This window comes from Prionailurus bengalensis, chromosome B3 (genome assembly GCF_016509475.1).
Source record: "Prionailurus bengalensis isolate Pbe53 chromosome B3, Fcat_Pben_1.1_paternal_pri, whole genome shotgun sequence".
NCBI lineage: Eukaryota > Metazoa > Chordata > Mammalia > Carnivora > Felidae > Prionailurus > Prionailurus bengalensis.
Window position 1 is genome coordinate 93,985,985 of NC_057355.1, and position 12,439 is coordinate 93,998,423.

A 12,439-nucleotide genomic window follows, 5' to 3' on the forward strand; every position below is an offset into this window, starting at 1 on the left:
GAATGTGATGTTTATTTTCATATGATCTCAGTGTAAAAGTCCTAATAACTTTAAGCTACTGTATCTTATGTTATAATTTTCTCCCTAAAAAGCTATATTTGTATTTAATTGTCTGCTAAGATTTTTAAATTTCTTGCTCCTAAATATGCCGTACTATCATCTACTCTTTTTAGTCTCTACTATCACTTTTGCTCATTTCTTACCTACTTAGCCTCCTAATATTTTTCTCTAGCTTCAGTCTCATTCTCTATAATCCATTCCCCACAATGCAAGTCTGAATATATTGCCCAGCCTAAATTTATTTAGGGCATTCTTCTGTGATCTGTCCCCTCCCTACCTCTCTAGCCTCATATTTCACTTTCTTCTTTATAATCTTACACTCCAGTTTTATTAGATCACCTTCAGTACCATTTTTTCTCTTTTTGCAGTTGCATGTACTATTTCTTCTAAGTGAAATGTGGAATCCACACCACACCCCATTCAGCTGTGAAAACAGCTCAGTTGCTTTCTCTGGAAGCCTTCCCCATTCACAAACAAAATTGATTATTACCTCTTTTGTGATGTCATTACATTTTGCACTGACATGTTTATAGTTGTATTGCCATTGTTTTACTTTTTTGGACTCTGAGATTCTTAGATCCCCAGAAATTATTTACTTCTGATTCCCTACCAAGTACCTTCATAATCATGAATGCCTAATTCAACCATGCATGCCTAGTATCCCGTCTTCCACAAAGCTAGTGTTCCACAAAGTTAGTTAATCTAACTAGGTACAGGAAGACCAGGTAAATGTGCTTTGGGGTCTGAAAGACCCCAGCTGGAATCCCAGTTTGACTATATTCATGAGCTGAGCAAGTTATTTAACTGCTTTGAAACTCAGTTCTTTAATCTGGTAATGTAAACCTTGAGAAAGGGTAGTGAACATTTAAATGTATAAGATATATAAAGCACCTAATGGGGCGCCTGGGTGGCTCAGTCAGTTATGCATCTGACTCTTGGTTTTGGCTTAGGTCATGATCTCACAGTTTGTGAGTTTGAGCTTGACATTGAGCTCTGCACTGTCAGTGCTTGGGATTCTCTCTCCCTCTCGCTCAGCCCCTCCTGTGCTGTTTCTCTCTCTCTCTCTCTCTCAAAATAAATAAATAAACTTAAAAAAATAAAGCACCGAGTGCATAGAGGACACTTGGTATTTGTTGCCTTAAAGGAGAAGACACAAAGAAACATAACACATAAAATTGTTCTTTAATCCTTTTCTAAAGTTGATTATCATAGTAAATTATTCATAACTTTAAAAATATGTGTATAAGTTATTGGTGGGTTGTATCTTGTTTCTAAAAATGGAGCCCTCTTTTGGAAGAATATCTTTGGAGTTAGAAAAGATTTAGAAGGGGTGCCTGGGTGGCTCAGTCGGTCAACTCTTTTTTTTTTTTTTATGTTTATTTTTGAGAGAGAGAGACAGAGAGCGAGTGGGGAAGGGGCAGGGAGAGAGGGAGACACAGAATCCAAAGTAGGCTCCAGGCTCTGAGCTGTCAGCACAGAGGCCCATGTGGAGCTTGAACTCACAAACTGTGAGATCATAACTTAAGCCGAAGTCGATCGCTTAACTGAACCACCCAGACACCCCAAGTGTCCGACTCTTGGTTTTGTCTCAGGTCATGATCTCACAGTTTGTGGGTTCAAGCTCCCATCAAGTTCTGTACTGGCAGCACAGATCCTGTTTGGGATTCTCTCTCTCCCTCTCTCTCCCTCTCTCTCTGCCTCTCCCCCTGCCTCTCCCCACTCACATTCTCTCTCAAAATAAATAAATAAGCATTAAAAAATGTTTTTAATAAAAATAAATAAATAAACCTAGATTTAGAAAAACTAGATTTGAGTTTCCCTCTGACCTAGTAAATCATTTAAGTTAGTGGAATGAAAAAAATCTTAAAACAGTACCTACTTCTGTATGTAATATTCAGTGTTTCCCTAAAGAGTCTAATATTTAGTGTTTCTCAAACTAGCCTAGTCCTAGGAACCACCAGGGCTGCTTGTAAAGGATTTCTGGGACCGCACTTCACAACTAATGAATCAATCTTCAGAGTTAGAAATCTGTATTTTTAAACAAGTAACTTAAGTATTTCTATGATCATGTTTTCAGACCTCTACTGTTGAATTCACTGTGAGATATTCTTGCTTAAATTTAATATGTTCTCAAAATGTAAAGTTGCTAATGGTTTAGGATTTTATAAACTTGAGTTTACATTTTTTGTTTTTGTGGGATAGGGTTTTGTTTTCAGTAAGCAAATATTTACAAGTTTATTATTTAATTTGTGAAGTATAAAAATGATAGGCTCAGAATAAAGACTATGTGAAAACAAAACCAAAAATAATTATGTAAAAATTTTAAATTCATTTTGTCTTTACATCATCATTTCCAATAAATATTTCCACACATAATCCACTACTACCTATTAGAGCACATTGTGCTAAATTTCCTGAATGATGTTATGGTAAACTTTTTTCCTATAGCATCAGATTAGTAGTTCCTATTATTAACAGAAAGCATTAGCCCCCAAAGCCAGTATCTTTATGAGGCTAACTTTTAAATTAACTATCAAAACTAAGAAGAATATAGGGGGCACCATGGCAGCTTAGTCATTTGAGCATCTGACTCTTGACTTCAGTCAGGTCCTGATCCCAGGTTTGTAGGATCAAGCCCCCATATTCAGCTCTGCACTGAGCATGGACTCTGCTTCAGATTCTCTCTCTCTCTTTCTCTCTGCCCCTCCTCCACTTGTTCTCTCTCTCTCTCTCTCTCTCTCTCTCTCTGTCTCTCTCTCTGTCTCTCTTTGTGTATGTGTGTGTGTGTCCCTCCACTGCCTTCTCCCCTTCTTGCGCGCTGTCTCTCAAATAAAAAAATAAAAAACTAAGAAGAGAAAGATATCCACGTTACTCCCAGAAGTTCTCAATCATTTAACACCAGATATTTTTTGACTCTGTATGAACTTAGTGCTTTTTACTCTCCAGTCTTCTGTAGCTCAGTTGCCACCAGACACCCCTTTCCCCACAATCCTGTTTTTATTAAAAAAAACCCACAACAATATTAGAAACATTATCTTTTGTTATTACTACTTAATGGTATTTATAGGAGCTATATATATTAAAATGGATGGTGACTCAAATGTATATTGGGTAGTATTTTCCATTTAGTACATATTTTGTAGTTTTAACGGCTTCAAAGTATTAGTATAAGGTAGTCAGTTTAAACATTCAAATGTAGATTAAAAGTTTTTGTATTTGTTAAAAGGAGGCCCATGTTAGGGTTTCGATTAGTTTTATTTTTAATTAGGAATGTAACATTTAATTAGAAATATAAGAGTATGCTAGGCACTATGCTAAGCCTTTGACGTATATTTTCTTCACTTAACTCCTCACAACCATTCTGGAAGAGGTAATACTATTATCCCCATTTTACAAATGAGATGAAGTGTCTTGCCCAGGTTCTGTCAGTGGTCTAAGTGGAAGTGCTATGATTTAAAGCCAGGAAGCACGATTCCAGATTCTGAGCTTAGTCACTGTGCAGTGTGCTGCTTCACCAGCCAGACCAGTATAGACCCAGTACACAAGAGTAGGAGAAAAGAGAAATGGAAAATATCTCTCAGGATATAGTTTACAAATTCTAGATTAAAAAATTTTTCTTTACGAGGGAGGGAAGCAACCATAAGAGACTCTTAACTGTAGAGAATAAACTGAGGGTTGATGGAGGAAGGTGGGCAGGGATAGGCTTGTTGGCTGATGGATATAAAGGAAGGCACTTGTGATGAGTGCTGGGTGATGTATATAAATGATGAATCACTAAATTCTACACCTGAAATCAATTTTATCATATTTATAACTAACTAGAATTAAAATAAAAAATAGAAATAATCTTTTTTCTTTTTGCTCTAAAGTTTTAAATGTCATTTAAACATTAAATGTTTGTCATATTTTAAATATATGTGTATATATATTTGATTATCTCTTTCAAGCACTAAATTTTGTATTTGATTGTAATTTTTAACTATTTTTTTTAATTTTTTTTTAACGTTTATTTATTTTTGAGACAGAGAGAGACAGAGCATGAACAGGGGAGGGGCATAGAGAAAGGGAGACACAGAATCTGAAAAAGGCTCCAGGCTGTGAGCTGTCAGCACAGAGCCCGACGCGGGGCTCAAACTCACGGACCGTGAGATCATGACCTGAGCTGAAGTTGGATGCTTAACCGACCAAGCCACCCAGGCGCCCCTGATTGTAATTTTTAAATGGTTGCAATTTTAACCTGTTTTATAAAATGTTTAGATATAGCTTATAATAAATGTTCTTAACTGCTAGTAAAAAGTATTATAAAATTTAAAATAAGATAAAAGCCTTTAAATTACTATAACGTTGTAATTTCTAATATTATGTTACTGACCTTTTTAAAAATCTAGAAGGCAAGATAGATTTAGAGGGGAGATATGTACCTGTCTGTACTATTACCTGAAACACAGGTAATATTTTTAATAAATATTTTTATGTATTTTATTTTATAGGGATTACAACATCCAATGTAAGCATAATTGGTCAACGTATGAACTATGGGTTTGGATGTGGTGATTTTGAAGATGATAGATCCCATGACATTTCACCTAGTGTTTTCAAGATACAAAATAAGGAACACCCAAGACATACAAAAGGTTAGTAAATTTCACAAGTTAATTTTTAAGATGGAATGTCCTTAAATCCTAAATTAAATGTCTCAGAATTCTCCCTAAGCATGCCAATAAAGAAAAATTAACTGAGCTTTCTAAGTTTTGAGATTTTTCTTTCCCCTCTGCTGATGTGTTATTGATTAAATAATTTTGCCAAATAGAAGAACATACAGGTTCATGTATTGGTTGATGGACTGCCCTGAGAAGCCATGGCTGGGAAGCAACTACCCAAGAGGTTAACACTAGGGGATCTCTGCTTATCTCAACCCCCTCAGATTACACACACACACACACACACACACACACACACATTTTTTACAAGACATTTTACCACTAAAATGGGGGACATAAATCATGTGAATAAATAAATCCCAGATGCCTACTTAGGTTGTAACCAGGGAATAAAACTATAGAAGCAGGAATATAGTTTCCTGTGGTCGAACCTGGAAAGGCTTCTTTCTCATCAGTAACCGTTGCTAAGAATTTACATTCTCTGTTGTTTTTCTTTAAACTTAGTATAGCAACTAGCTCCTCTGTGACAGCTGTCCATTTTTTTTTTAGAGATCTATCATAGCTACATTTTAAATTTTTCCCTTAGGTAAAGAGAAAGTGATTTAAAAAAAATTTTTTTAATCTTTATTATTTATTTTTGAGAGAGAGAGAGAAAGAGATAGAGTATGAGCAGGGAAGGGGCAGAGAGAGAGGGAGACACAGAATCCAAAGCAGGCTCCAGGCTCCAAGCTGGTAGCACAGAGCCCGATATGGGGCGTGAACCCACAAACCATGAGATCATGACCTGAGCCAAAGTCAGACACTTAACCGACTGAGCCACCCAGGCACCCCAAGAGAAAGTGATTTTAAAAGGTATAAATATTTAAATAGAGTAATTAGAATTCATTGTAAATTTTTAATCTACTAGTAACTTTAAGGAGCTGTCTTTTTTTACATGTAGCAGCTCTGATTGTAATAAGATCACCTTTTGTTATTTCTGTTCATCTGAAATCATATATATGTGTAGGCAGTCAGACATTGTAGGACATGTATACTTTTGTGGAAATAAATTGAGTAAAAGGAAGTTGGTTAGAAGCTTTATCTTTTTTTCTTTTTTTTTGCAAATTTTTAAATTTCATCCATGATGTACTTCAATATCTGTTCTTTGTGGATGGTTTCTTATCATTGTTTTTTCAAAAGAGAATGACAAGGGTTTTTTTCATATTTACTTACATATTTCATTTCTCATGTAAAGATAATCAATACAAAAAATAATTTTCTTCCTAAAAGTAACTCATACCCTAACATATGATTTTTAAGTTTGTTTATTTTGAGAGGGCAGGGAGGAGTAGGGAGAGGAGCCCAAGCAGGTTTGAACTCACGAACCATGAGATCATGACCCGAGCTGAAATAAGAATCAGATGCTTAAATGACTGAGCTACCCAGGTGCCCCCCAACATGCATTTTTTTTTTCTTTTTTAAAAATAGCTTTGAAATAATTGCTACACATGTTCATTTACTACTAGTGGCATCCTTTTTGTGCAGCAGAATCAAAAAATATTTGTATCTTTTGGGGCACCTGGGTGGCTCAATCAGTTAAGAGTCTGCCTTTGGCTCAGGTCATGACCTCACGGTTTGTGGGTTTGAGCCCTGTGTCAGGCTGTGTGCTGACAGCTCAGAGCCTGGAGCCTGCTTCTGATTCTGTGTGTGTGTGTCTCTCTCTCTCTGCCCCTTCCTTGCTTGTGCTCTCTGTCTCAAAAATAAATAAATAAACTTTAAAACAATTTTAAAAATATATCTATCTTTTGACCAGCAGTTATTTCTATGTCAGAAATTACTTTGCACTCACACTGCCAACTCTAAACCAAACACCTGCTACATCTGTTCATTTAACAAGAGTAAACGTGTTCAAAAACCAAACTGACCTTCCTTTCCAGACCTGCTCTTCTTCCTTTGTTATCGTTTTTATTAGTAGCATTACCATTTTCCCAGTTATGGGGACTTGTAACTTGAGAGTCATCTTTGTCTTCTTCTCCTTACCCTCCAGGTTCAGGCAATGACTGCCAGTTCTTCTGTTTAATCTCAGCCTTTGTTACCTCTTCTCTGGATAATTACAGTAGCCTTGTGATAAGACATCTTGCATTTTATTTTATCCCTTTTTACTCCAGGCTGCATACTCTTCCCAAATTATCTTTTTGAAGTATTGTTACCATCTCTTCCATACTCAAAACCTTGAGTGGTTACCTATTTCCCACAGAATAAATTTCCTGCTCTGTAGCATAATTTGGAAGACCCTTAACAGTCTTGTCTCACCTTAACTTTCTTGCATTATCTTACTCCTCTTTTCATTCCCCATGCCCTGGCATTCTTAATACTAGAAGTTTTCTTTTCTTTTCTTTTTTAATTTTTTTTATGTTTATTTATTTTTGAGAGAGACAGACAGAGAACAAGTAGGGAAGGGGCAGAGAGAGAGACACAGAATCTGAAGCAGGCTCCAGGCTCCAAGCTGACAGCACAGAGACTGACGCAGAGCTTGAGCTCACAAACTGCGAGATCATGACCTGAACCGAACTGGATCTTGGTTGCTTAACCGACTGAGCCACCCAGGCGCCCCTAGAAGTTTTCTTAGTTTGCATGTATGTTGGCGTAGATGTCCGTTTCCAATCTTGATGTGTTCGAATCATGTCTGCTTTTTGAATACTAGCTTAAAATCCATTTATTTAGAAAGCTTTCTTCACTTTACTGGGCTGTAGTAGTATAAGTCATTTAAAAGGAAATACACTGTCATCTTTATATTCCTGTTAGGCTTTGTATGTAATGGTGTTCAGTGTCACATGTTAAATGGAGTGATGATGAGCCAACCCAAACTAATAGTGTAGCCTTGGGCACAGTCACTCAAACATTGCATCCTCAGTCAGGTTAAAGTAAATATTGAGTGCAGAGCTGGAGGGAATAAAAAAACTTCCAAAAGAAATATTGGCAATGAGTGGCATATGTGAATGGATTCCTTTTGCAGGAAACCTCAGATGGTTTTAGGGTTAGCTTTCAGAACCCCTTCTTCCCATTCCACTCCTTTGCTGGTTGTTCCTTTGAACCTGTCCATCTTCTGGCATAACATAGAGCCCCTATTAATGACTTGAGAAAGTGATTAATGATGGATGCTTAGAGTGTTAGCAAACTGGATTTTATGAATTAATATTTTCTCTTTCTCTATTTGGATGAATGAGAGAGAAGTGACAGAAAGGTTATATAAGGATTGTTTATATGTCAAGAATCTTCTAATTTTATTTTTCCCTTATATTTTAGAATTGAGACTCACTAAGCAACATTTCTTTCAGCGTTTCTTTGTTTATAAGAAAATATAGTATAAAAAGTAAAAAGTAACTTTAAAAATGACTAGTTATATCAGCTTTTTTGATAAATGAAGTTAAACTACTTAAAGATAACATGTTCTTTATATCTTTCTTCATGAGATCTGTCTAATTATTCGGTCATCTTTTTTTTTTTTAATTTTTTTTTTTTAATTTTTTTTTTCAACGTTTATTTATTTTTGGGACAGACAGAGACAGAGCATGAACAGGGGAGGGGCAGAGAGAGAGGGAGACACAGAATCAGAAACAGGCTCCAGGCTCCGAGCCGTCAGCCCAGAGCCTGACGCGGGGCTCGAACTCACGGACCGCGAGATCGTGACCTGGCTGAAGTCGGACGCTTAACCGACTGCGCCACCCAGGCACCCCTTTTTCGGTCATCTTTTGACAGATTTTGGTTTTGGACTATTACTGAGCAAATTGTTCCATTTACTGAGATATGCTTCCCTTTGTCACTACACAATTTTTGAGGCTACCTGATGTTTCTAATAGTTGACCCTAAATTAATCATGTTGTGCTTTTCATTTTTTCCGCCTTGTAACATTCATCTAACATATATTTACTGAATACCCACTATATGCCATACTAATAGGCTCTGGAAAAGATTGATAATCAAAATTAGATAGAGGTCCTATCTCCATAGAGCCTACAGTCTAGTAGTAAAGAGAATAATTACATAATCACAAACTGGAGTGAAAGATAACCTAGAAAATTACAGAATGCTGTGAGATTGTCTTAGTCTGTTTTCAGGAGTTAGAGCTTTCCCCCATGATTACCCCTTTGTTGCTCAATTATCATGCTATAATTATTTTCTTGTACATCTTTCCCATTCTTAACCCTGGAACATGTAAACTCCTTAAGGAAGGAAGGTTTCTTTTCTCTCTACTGCCTAGTGCATGCTAGGTATTCTAGTTTTAAATATTTATTGGACTAATAAACAGGTGAATAAATAAATTGTAAAATCTGTGTATGAAATTAATTTTGTTTTAAAATACCATGTTACAATATTCTAAAAATATAAGGAGAATTTTAAAATATGGGTTTTTTGTTTGTTTTTTTAGCATTTACAGGGTCATCATCAAATTTACAGCAAATTCCCAGTTTTGACTTCACATCCACAAATACCTTACCAGAAGACTCAGTAGTAGTTGTTGGAAAAGGTATTTCAAAGTTCCTTAGCTTGTTAATTGTATGTGTTCTTCATACATAAGCCAAGGGTATCATTAAAGAATAGAGAAGAGTGTGATTCAAGTGTGGATTAAAACTTTCTTTTTAAAAAATTATTAAATTGAAAGAATTAGAAGTAGGTTTTATGTTTCTGTCTAACAACTATAATAATTCATGTCGGCAGTTTTCAGAGAGATGTATTAAGTGACAGTTTAGGTACTTCTAAGTAGGTACTGCAGTTTAGGTACTTCTAAGACACTTTTGGGATAGCTAAGATAGTTTTATCATAGTTTAAATTCAAATGACAGTCCTTATTTATCAGCTTAGTAATTAATGTAATTTTATTATTTTCCATACAGAGTCTAGACAAACCAGAATTGACACCTGGTATGTATATTTAGGGGGATTAAGGGAGCTTTGAACAACATATTTGCAAGTATTTTTTTAAGCTCTTTTTTTTGGCAGACAGTCTCTTCTCTGCTGTCCTGCCTGCTGCTCCCTTGCAGTGTATTCAATAAACTTCTAACTCCTTTAAAAAAAAAAACTGATTTTTTTAGCTTTATTAAGGTATAATTAACTGAATTATAAAGTGTTTAAAGTGAGAAAAGGATTCCCCCATCAAGTTAACATACCTCAACTAGTTTCTTTTTTGATCAGAAAGCTAGCATGTGAGGATAGACATTGAGAGTGCACATCTTATTATTGGTAAATATGGTGAAATAGAATGAAATGCTTGGAAAGCTTTCCTAATTGTTTGCTTGATAGAATCTCATTAAGTTAATTTAAGGCTCTCCACCTACCCTTGCACACTTAGTTTCTGTTATTCTTCTATTTGCCTTGTGCCCAACCAAAGTTATTCACTCCACATTCATGGAGTATACTTGTTCAGCTCTGCTTATAACATTCCCATCTCATAGGATGTCCTCACCTCCTTCTTCACTTATCTGTCCATCTCCATTGTATCTTCCAATCCCATTTTTTATATATATTTATAGATATAGATATAGATATAGATATAGATACATGTATTTATATATATATATATAGTTTTTAAGTTTTATTTATTTAAATAATCTCTACACCCAACGTGGGGCTCAAACTCACAACCCTGACCAAGATCAAGAGTTGGATGCTCTTCTGATGGAGCCAGCCAGGCTCCCATATATTTATGATTATTTAACATATTTTTCCTACTAACTAAATTGTTTACTTCATAAAGAGCCTTGTCTTAAACTTTGTTATTAGAGTGACATCACATAAATACTTAATGGCAGTTGGATGGTTGGTTAATTTCAGGTGTATTTGGAAGTCCACATTCAGCACCAGCAGCCTGCAACCAATCAGTGATATCTTCTGTGGAAAATGGAGATACATTTTCAGTTAAACAAAGCATTGAACCACCATCGGGGATTTATGGAAGAGCAGTCCAGCAAAGTATTCCATCATATGTTGATGTTGAGAATGAAAAGGATGTAAGGTTATTTGCAGATTATTAGGATAAATTTAAGCCTATATTATATCATTGTTTTGTGTTCATCAGATTTGGGGTGGTGAAAGTGTTTGGATTGAAATTTTAAAAATCTCAGTATAATAGAAATTTCTGATCCTTAATCATATATTTATTTATTTATTTATTTTAAGTTTGTATATTTATTTTGACAGGGCACCTGGGTGGCTCAGTCAGTTAATAAGTATCTGACATTGGCTCAGGGCATGATGTCTCCGTTTGTGGGTTCTAGTCCTGCATTGGGCTCTCTGCTGTCAGCACAGAGGCTGCTTTGGATCCTCTATTTCCCTCTGTCTCTTTGCCCCTCTCTTGCTCGCGCATGTGCTCTGTCTTTCAAAAATAAATAAACATTTTTTAAAAGTTTACTTATTTTAAGAGAGAGAGAGTGTGTGAGCAGGGCAGGGGCAGAGAGAGAGGGAGGAACAATCTCTGACTCAGGATTCGATCTCACAAAATGTGAAATCATAACCTGAGTCAAAATCAAGAGTCAGACACTCAACTAACTCAGCCACCCAGACGTCCCGTGATCCTTAATCATTTAATTGATGGATTATTCTTTCCTAACAAATATATTCTCATTCTGTATACTTGACGTATATATTATATATAGTACATTATATATATGTATGTATATATATAATGTACTTTATATATATGTAATATTTAACAATTTTCTAGGACACTTAATGAGTAACAGACTGGTATCCTCAGGCACAGATTTAGTTATGACATTAGCACTATGTAATTCTGTTCAATTTTAGAATTCCTGAAATAAGGACTAAAAAATGTATATTTTATTTTTTACATATAGACCTTTAATGTCCACATACAGTTGTCTGAGATGAAGATAGTTATTTTAAATGTCAAACTCCCTTGAATACTTTCAAATATTTCAACTTTTTCATTCAGATTAAAGTTTCTATTTCAAAATCTACTTATGACAAGATGAGACAAAAGAGAAAAGAGGAAAAAGAACTTTTTGACATTAAAGATTGTGAAAAGAAGGAACAGAATTCCTGGGAGCGAATGAAACAAACAGGAACTGAGAAAATGACATCTGAACGTAAGTGGAATTTAACTTTTGGTGTGTTTTTTAACTGATAATATTCTAAAGCTAGTGTACCTGTGGTTTAATTGAGGGCCAATAATGGAATATGTTGAACTATAACACTGAAATTTGCAAGACCCAGTAGCTTCTATTATAATAAATATTAATTCCTTCTCATCAAAAGGAAGTTGATTGTTTTTCTCCCTTCTAGACTTAAATATTTTTGGAGATGAGGTAGGAATATCAAAAAATGAGAGTTCCTCTTTAGAAAATATTGCCTTCAGCCCTCCATTGAAAGAAGGGACCTGTTTAAAAAGGTCACCATCTTTAGCATTTTCAGATTCAGGTAAGAAGCTTGTTTAAATGTGAAGAATAACATCACAAATGCTGGTTAAGATGAAGAGACCACATATGGTTCAGTGCATTTGTGATGAAAAGAGCATTAAACTAGTAGGAGTCAGTAGACAGACCTGGTTTCATGAATATTAGGTCTGCCCTTTAAATAACTTTGTGACCTGGAAATAAGCCTCAATTTTCTGCTGCTAGAAATATCCAAAATATCTCAAAGGTCAATATTAACTCAAAGATCTCCTCCATGCTCCCTTGTAAATATTACTGTTTCACTAAGTAGTGGTATCTTATTTTATAT

General features: G+C 35.3%; 1 protein-coding gene across 4 annotated transcripts in view; it reads left to right on the forward strand.

Moving 5' to 3' along the window:
* The window catches only part of TOGARAM1 (TOG array regulator of axonemal microtubules 1), a 76,478-nt gene that overhangs the window by 30,039 nt on the left and 34,000 nt on the right, over positions 1 to 12,439 (forward strand). For 2 of the 4 annotated variants that reach the window (XM_043556058.1, XM_043556061.1), the window contains exons 8-11: positions 4,551 to 4,694; positions 9,130 to 9,228; positions 10,532 to 10,707; positions 11,652 to 11,805. In XM_043556058.1, coding sequence (XP_043411993.1) covers positions 4,551 to 4,694; positions 9,130 to 9,228; positions 10,532 to 10,707; positions 11,652 to 11,805 — 573 coding nt within the window. The remainder of the gene's footprint in view (positions 1 to 4,550; positions 4,695 to 9,129; positions 9,229 to 10,531; positions 10,708 to 11,651; positions 11,806 to 12,439) is intronic. The other 2 variants (XM_043556059.1, XM_043556060.1) reach the window with 1 other exon arrangement.